This window comes from Chelonoidis abingdonii, chromosome 11 (genome assembly GCF_003597395.2).
Source record: "Chelonoidis abingdonii isolate Lonesome George chromosome 11, CheloAbing_2.0, whole genome shotgun sequence".
Lineage (NCBI taxonomy): Eukaryota > Metazoa > Chordata > Testudines > Testudinidae > Chelonoidis > Chelonoidis abingdonii.
In genome coordinates, this window is record NC_133779.1 from 20,183,301 (window position 1) to 20,191,237 (window position 7,937).

General features: G+C 64.1%; 1 protein-coding gene and 1 long non-coding RNA gene across 2 annotated transcripts in view; one reads left to right on the forward strand and one right to left on the reverse strand.

Annotated features, from left to right (window-relative positions):
- LOC142047515 (uncharacterized) overlaps positions 1–4,243 on the reverse strand; it is a 329,291-nt gene extending 325,048 nt beyond the window's left edge. Inside the window, exon 1 of the long non-coding RNA XR_012656786.1 lies at positions 4,165–4,243. This is a non-coding gene — a long non-coding RNA (uncharacterized LOC142047515). The remainder of the gene's footprint in view (positions 1–4,164) is intronic.
- Positions 431–7,931, forward strand: GDI1 (GDP dissociation inhibitor 1). Its single transcript, XM_032795132.2, has 10 exons — positions 431–546; positions 2,560–2,667; positions 2,946–3,045; positions 3,164–3,298; positions 3,584–3,782; positions 4,203–4,334; positions 5,086–5,351; positions 5,794–5,938; positions 6,387–6,441; positions 7,650–7,931. Exons 1-10 carry the CDS (start codon positions 502–504, stop codon positions 7,800–7,802), a joined length of 1,338 nt encoding a protein of 445 aa, XP_032651023.1. The 5' UTR covers positions 431–501; the 3' UTR covers positions 7,803–7,931.
- The last annotated feature ends 6 nt before the right edge of the window (positions 7,932–7,937 follow it).

Genomic DNA, 7,937 nt, shown 5'->3' on the forward strand with positions numbered 1-7,937 from the left:
CTCCTTTCTCTGGCGGAGGGAGCGGGGGGATGACTGACTCGGGCTCGGTTGTGGCGGAGGGATCTGGGGTAGCAATGGAGAGAAATGAAGCTGGGACTTAGTTGTGTGGCGAAGGGAGACGCGCTCGGAAGCGGGACGGGGCGTATGCCGGAACTCATTTACCCGGCGGAAGGATCTGCCGCGGGGGGACTCGCTTCACTATGAAACAGGGCTCAGCTTTGTCCGGCGGAGGGATACGGCGCTTTGGTTGGGATGGTGGCTCTGGTTCCTGGCGGAGGGTTTCGACCTGTGGCGGTGAACAGCCCTGACCGGGCCTTGCTCGCAGGGGGGGGGCGGGGCGTGTTGAGCGCCTTAGCCGGGACTCGTTTCCTTGCGGAGGGATCTGGGGTGTGGTAGGTGCAGCCGGGGCTCGTTTCCCGGCGGAGGGAACGGGAGGGGGCGGCGCTGCGGCCCTGCCTTGGCTCCGCGCGGGTCGGGGGAGGCGGCTCCGGACCCGCCGCTATGGACGAGGCCTACGACGTCATCGTGCTGGGCACCGGGCTGAGCGTGAGTCGGGGGGGCGCCCTGCGGCGCCGCAATGCAACCCCCCCTTGCAACCCGGGGTGCAGGATCCCCATTGCAACCCCCCTTGTGCCCGGGGATGCGGGACCCCCCTGCGGCCCCCCATTGCAACCCCCCATTGCAACGCCCCTTGTACCCCGGGGATGCGGGACCCCCCTGCGGCCCCCCATTGCAACCCCCCTTGCGCCCGGGGATGCGGGACCCCCCTGCGGCCCCCCAATGCAATCCCCCATTGCACCCCCCCATTGCAACGCCCCTTGCACCCCGGGGTGCAGGATCCCCATTGCAACCCCCCTTGTGCCCGGGGATGCGGGACCCTCCTGCGGCCCCCCAATGCAGTCCCCCATTGCAACCCCCCATTGCAACGCCCCTTGCACCCCGGGGTGCAGGACCCCCGTTGCGCCCCCCCTTGCACCCTGGAGTGCGGGGCCCCCAATGCAACCCACCAGTGCACACACTCCTTGCACCTCGGGGTGTGGGACCCCTCTTGCAACCCCCCATTGGACCCAGGTGTGCTGGACCCCCCTGCGGCTCCCCAATGCAACCTCCTAATTCAACCTCCCCATGTACCCTGGGGTGCAAGACTCCCCTGCGGCCCCCCCATTGCACCCTGGGGTGTGGGACCCCCCTGCGGCCCCCTAATGCAACCTCTCCCTTGCACCCCGGGATGCAAGCCCCCTGCAACCCCCCCTTGCACCCTCGGGTGTGGGACCCCTCTGTGGCCCCCCAATGCAACGCCCCTTGCACCCTGGAGTGCAGGACCCCCATTACAACCGCCCCATTGTACCTTGGGGTGCGGGACCCCCCTGCGGCCTCCCAGTGCAACCCCCCCTTTCACCCTGGGGTGTGGGGCCCCCCCAAAGCAACCTCCCATTGCACCCCGGGGTGTGGAATCCCTCTGTGGCCCCCCCATTGCACCCAGGGGTGCGGGACCCTCCTGTGGCCCCCCCAATGCAACCCCCCCATTGTACCCCAGGGTGCAGGACCCCTGTGCAGCCCCCCAATGCAACCTTCCCTTCACCCTGGGGAGCAGGACCCCCCTGCAACCACCCTATTGCACCCCCCCAATGCAGCCCCCCACTGAACCTCCTGTGTGCCCTGCACATCCCCCTTGGCACCTCTGGGACAGCCCCCCATTGCGGTCCCTAATGTGCCCCACTGCAACTCCCCTACTGCATCCATCTCTGGTCACTCCGCTAGACCCCCCCATTGCAACCTCTGCTCCTCCCTTCCTCAGCCCCCCATGGTAGTACTTCCCTGTCCCCCTTTGCGTCTCCTTCTCATGGTCCCCTCTGTTGCACCGATCTCTGGGCACCCCATTAGATTCTTATTAGAACCTCCCCCATTGTGCTCCCCGCTCGTGCACCCCCCCCATTCTCCCTCCCTAACCCATCACCCATCCTTCAGCCCCCACCTGTCCCCCAGTGCATCCTGCCTCCCCAGCACCCGTACTCCACCCATTTATCCCCCCACTGCATCTTTGCCAAGGGAGGAGTGGAAAGTGACCCACCCCAGCTCCCCTTGTGTCAGCCCCTCCAGGATCACAGAGCCCCCGCCTTCCCTGCAGTGCACAGCGGGGTGCCCCCCCCCCAGTGTGCTGGCCCCTTGCACCGGCCAATGGGACCATGAAGTCTCCCCTTACCATCCCCACCCAGGTCTTGGCAGCTGGAGGCGTCTTCCCTTTGCACCCCAAAGCTGCCTCCTTGACAGTCACTAACCCCCCCAGCGCACCAGCTACAACTGGGCTGTCCCACTCCCACCACTGCACCCCAAACGTAACCCTGGTCCCCCTCCAACATCCCAGCTCCTGACACTGCATCAGCTCCCTCCAGCCCCACACAGCCTCCTGCCCCATCCTGGCACCGGCCGGCGCCCCTAGAGGGAAAGGCCCAGAGCCCCATTCCCTGCTCCCCCCCACCGCCCCAGCTAGACAGGGGCTAGGGCTCTGAGGTGGGGGTCCCCGGTGGCTCTGGCACTGACCCCTCCCCTGCCCCCCAGGAATGCATCCTGTCGGGGATCATGTCGGTGAACGGGAAGAAGGTTCTGCACATGGACCGGAACCCCTACTATGGCGGGGAGAGCTCCTCCATCACCCCCCTGGAGGAGGTGAGGGGCTGGGCCTTGGGGTGATGGGGGGGCAGAGGGGAGTGGGTCTCAGGGGGCTGACTTGGGCGGGGGGTGGGCCACAGCAGAAGAGGGTTTGATGGGGGACTAGTTCAAGATGGGGTCTATTTTGGGGGGAACAAGGTTTGAAGTGGCGGCTGGTTTGGGGGTGCATGGGACTCATCAGGAAGGAGCCTGGGGGAGAGTTCCCTAGGGAGAGGATGTGGGGGGCAGAGGGCTGGGACAGATGGCTCTAACTCTCTCCCTCCCCTGCTCCCCAGCTGTATAAACGCTTTGGGCTCCCTGAGGGGCCCCCTGAGTCCATGGGGCGCGGCCGGGACTGGAATGTCGACCTGATCCCCAAATTCCTCATGGCTAATGGTAAGGGGGGGCTGGGGGAGTGGGCGCCTCGGCTGGGAGGGGCGTTGGGGTTTTGGGGAGCTCGTGCGGGGCTGGGGGGGGGGGGAGGTGTCGCTCACCGTGGTTCTCCTGCTCCCAGGCCAGCTGGTGAAGATGCTGCTGTACACGGAGGTGACTCGGTACCTGGACTTCAAGGTGGTGGAGGGAAGCTTCGTCTACAGGGGGGGGCAGGTACACAAGGTGCCCTCCACTGAGACCGAGGCGCTGGCGTCCAGTGAGTGACCCCCCCACTACCCCCCAAGGGGCCCCTCCCCACAAGGGACCCCCCCCTGCTCTGGGGACCCCCTACTGTCCACCCCCTCAGGACTGGGCTGAGTTAGTGCCCCCCTGCAATGGGATCATGCCCTCTGACCCCCCCCGTGGCCCCATCCACCGGGAGATGAGTGAGCCCCCCCAGCCGGGTTTTCTTCCCCCACATGGCACCTCCCTCCCCGTGCCCTCTGGCCACCCCCACCCCGTGCTAGAGCCATCCCCCCGCATTAACAACCCTCCCCCGCAGATCTCATGGGAATGTTTGAGAAGCGCCGGTTCCGGAAGTTCCTTGTCTTCGTGGCCAATTTTGACGAGAACGAGCCCCAGACGCTGGAGGGGGTCGACCCCCATGGGACCCCCATGCGGGATGTGTACGAGCGCTTCGACCTGGGGCAGGACGTGATCGACTTCACGGGCCACGGGCTGGCATTGTACCACACCGACGAGTGAGTTGTGCTCCGGAGCCGCTCCCGGGGGGCCATGCCCAGTCCCCCCTCCGCGTCATGTCCCTGCAGTGAGTCCCCTTGGTCAGAGTCCCGGGGCAGGTGGATGCCCCCCTCGCCCTGGCTCTGAAGCTCTGCCTGGTGCTTTGACCCCCAGCGGGTCCCCGGCCGGCTTGCCCAGGGGTTGCCCCAAACATCCATGCAAGGGGCATGGCCATTGTCTTCTGGGGGGCCCAGCCCCTGCCAGCCGGGCACCTCTGGGTTTCTGCAATGCAGCTTGTGGGGAAACTGAGGCAACCGCACTGTTCATATGAAATATGAAACCTCCTGCCCTGACCCAGACTCCCCCCACCCCCTAGCTCTGCTGGTGCCCCTCACTCCCAACCCGCAGCCACAGCCCCCTCATCTCGTCTCTCCCCACAGTTACCTGGATCAGCCTTGCCTAGAGACCATTAACCGGATCAAGCTGTACAGCGAGTCACTAGCTCGCTATGGGAAGAGCCCCTACCTCTACCCGCTCTATGGGCTGGGGGAGCTGCCCCAGGGGTTCGCCAGGTGAGTTGGGGGGCAGAGAGCTCGGGGGCGTCGGCGGGACCCGATGGGGGGTAGGGGAGGGACAGAGACCTCGAGGGGGATGGGACCGATGGCGGGAATGTGGGGGAGGGCAGAGAGCTCTCGGGGGGGACCGGCAGGAGACGGAATGGGCCAAAGGGGGCGGCAGAGAGTCGGGGGGCATGGACGAGACCCAAGGGCGTGGGGGTGGGCAGAGGAGCTCAGAGGGAGGGGGTGGAACGAATGAGATGGTGGGGACAGAGGTCGCGGCAGTACGGGCGGAAGCTGATGGGGCAGGAAAGGGCCAGAGAGATCGGGCATGGGTGGAGACCCGTGGAAGGGCGGCTGACCTGGTCATCCAAGGTCCTGCCCCGACAGGCTCACCCGTCTATGGAGGCGAAACCTACATGCGAACCAAGCCATAGATGTGCAGCGAACGGGCGTGAGTCAGAGGGTCAGATGGAGGAAGGAATGAGGGGCAGGGGGGAGACACCCCCGGCACAACACAACACAATGATTTCTGGGGGGTTCCCACTAGGCCCTTAAATGAAAGGGGTCTGGTCCATGATCATTGCCCCTGCGCTCGCGGAGAGTACGGGCCTGCGCTCCCCATAGGCTGGGTCTCGGGCGCCCTTTCCCCAGGGACGGGGCTCAGGCCCACCCCCTGCTGCCCAGTCTCTTCCAGGGGAGGAAGGGAAATTGCCTTGATCCCCCGCACTCCTGGCTCGGGCTTTGGGAACCCTTGGGGGGGAAGAGTCGCTAAACCCTGGGGGGGGGGGAGAGCGGGGCCTGGGCGTTCCCAGCTCTCTCCGGGCTCGGGGCGGGAGCTGAATTCGTGTCCCCCCCAGGTGGCGCGGTGCAAACAGCTGATCTGCGACCCCAGCTACGTGCCCGAGCGAGTTCGCGGGGCCGGCCGCGTTGTCCGTGTCATCTGCATCCTGAGCCACCCAATCCATGGGACCAGCGAGGCCAGCTCCTGCCAGATCATCCTGCCCCAGAACCAGCTGGGCCGCAAGTCGGGTCAGCGCCGGGGGGTTGGGCCTGTCCCTGGGAGCCTCCCACCCCCTGCGGCATCACACGGGGCAGAGCTGGGGGGGGGCAGGGCTGGATCTGTCCCTGGGAGCCTCCCACCCCCTGTGGCATCACGCGGGGCAGAGCTGGGGGGGTGGGGGCTGGGTCTGTCCCTGAGAGCCTCCCACCCCCTGTGGCATCACGTGGGGCAGAGCTGGGATGGGGGGGCTGAGCCACAGGGGAGGGGCACAGTGCTAGCAAGGGGGACCGGCCAGCACACTGAGGGCCCCGCAGGCATGTACACGTGACTCGGTAACAGCAGAGATGTTGCCGGCTGCATTTCCTCGTCTCCCTGGTCCCTCATTATCTGGGCAGCCTCTGGGGGAAACTGAGGCACACCCGCGATTTCTACGAAGCCTCACAACGCGTTCCCCCCCCCCACACACTCCAGATATCTACGTTTGTCTGGTTTCCTGGGCCCACAATGTGGCTGCGCCCGGGAAGTTCATTGCCATTGTCAGCACCACGGTGGAGACGTCGGAGCCGGAGCGGGAGGTGGAGCCGGCGCTGCAGCTTCTGGAGCCCATCGACCAGAAGTGAGGCCAGGGGGATAGGGAACCGGGAGAAGGGCTGGGAACTAGTGGGGGAATAGGGCAAGGAGGGAATTCGGGAGCCTGTAATCCAATGGGGGGGTCTGAGAGGGTCCCTGGGGTGCAGCCCCCCAAACCCACCCCCTGGGCCGGCCAGGAAGGGTGTCTGTGGGCATCTCCCGGCCCCCATCACGGCCCTGTGCAGGCCCACGGGACAATAACGCCCAGCAGACCCAGACTTGCCCCACGCCCCCCCACGGCTTTGTACCAAACACACGATTGGTGATTGAGGGGGCCCAGGGTGCACCCTGAGGTGCAGAGCCCCCAGGCGGGGGATAGGGAGATTCTGCTTTGCGAGGTGAGCTGGAAAGCGGGGGAGGGAGGAGCTGGGGGGGTAAAGACCTCTGGTGGGGGGGGTGAGCTGTGACTCACCCTCCCCCCTCTTTCCCGGCAGGTTTGTGGCCATCAGTGACTTGTACGAGCCCATGGATGATGGCACAGAGAGCCAGGTGAGTGCCCCTGCAGGGAATTCCCGCCCCCTCCCCCTCCCCCTCGCTTGTGGGACATCCCATCTCCCTCCCCCCTTGCTAGGAGCTGCTCGGGGGGGGCAAGGTAGAGCAGCAAAATTTGCAGCTGATACAAAACTGTGACGGCGAAGAGCTACAAGGGGATCTCACAAAACTGGGTGACTGGGAAACAAAATGGCAGATGAAATTCAGTGTTGGTAAATGCAAAGTGATGCACGTTGGAAAACACCATCCCAACTCTCCATGTACAATGATGGGGGCTGAATTAGCTTTACCGAAGGGGGGGGTTGGGGGTCACGGTGGAGAGTTCTCCGAACACATCCACTCAATGTGCAGCAGCAGCCAAAAAAGTGAACGGAGCGTTGGGAATGATTAGGAGAGGCAGAGAGAATAGGACAGACAGTATCATGTTGCCTCTGTCTAAATCCCTGCTCCACCCACATCTTGATACTGCGAGCAGACGTGGTCGCCCCATCTCAGAAAAGAGATACTGGGATTGGAAAAGGGCAACCAAAATGAGTCAGGGTCTGGAACGGCTTCCGTATGAGGGGAGATTAATAAACTTGGGCCTCTTCAGCTTGGAAAAGAGGAGACTAAGGGGGGATATGATAGAGGTCTATAAAATCATGACTGGGGTAGAGACAGTAAGTAAGTGTTGTTTCTACTTCTCCTAACACAAGAACTAGAGGTCACCAAATGACATGAATAGGCAGCAGGTTTAACGCAAACACAAGGGAGTATTTCTTCTCCCAACGCACAGTCAACCTGTGGAACTCCCTGCCAGGGGATGTTGTGAAGGCCGAGACCAGAACAGGTTAAAAAAGGAACTAGCTCAGTTTGTGGAGGACAGGCCCATCAGTGGCTATTAGCCAGGGCAAGCAGGGATGGTGTCCCTAGCCTCTGTGTGCCGGGAGCTGGGAATGGGTCACTTGGTGATTCCCAGTTCGGTTCACTCCCTCTGGGGCACCTGGCACTGGCCGCTGTCGCCAGACAGGACACTGGACTGGATGGACCCTGGGTTTGACCCAACCTCGTTGTTGTCATGCTGCACTGGGGTGTTCCATGGGCTGGGGGACAGGCTGGGGGTATCATGGTGCTGATGGCAGGGGGAGTAGGGAAGGGAGCGAATGCAGACTCATCACCACCCCAGGCGACACCATGTTCATCTCTTCCCCCCACCCCCCTCCCAGATTTTCTGCTCCCGGTCGTATGACGCCACCACCCACTTCGAGACGACCTGTGACGACATCAAGGACATTTACCGGCGCATGATCGGCGCCGCCTTTGACTTTGAGAGCATGAAACGGCGCCAGAGCCACGTCTCCGGGGAGGATGAGCAGTGACACCCCCCCGCCGGGGCCAGCTGGGACCTGCCCACCCCAGCACAGGGATCAGCTGTGACTTCTCCCCCATCTGCACCAGGACAAGTTCTCCCCCTCCCACTCCCCCCAGGCCAGCTGTGACTCTTCCCCCCCTCC

Excerpts from the sequence above, each read along its gene's own strand:
- GDI1 (XM_032795132.2), top strand. The coding sequence starts at position 502 with ATGGACGAGGCCTACGACGTCATCGTGCTGGGCACCGGGCTGAGC. Across the intron at positions 2,668-2,945 it reads CCATCACCCCCCTGGAGGAG|CTGTATAAACGCTTTGGGCT; the intron begins GTGAGGGGCTGG and ends CCTGCTCCCCAG. Across the intron at positions 4,335-5,085 it reads CTGCCCCAGGGGTTCGCCAG|AGTCGCTAAACCCTGGGGGG; the intron begins GTGAGTTGGGGG and ends TTGGGGGGGAAG.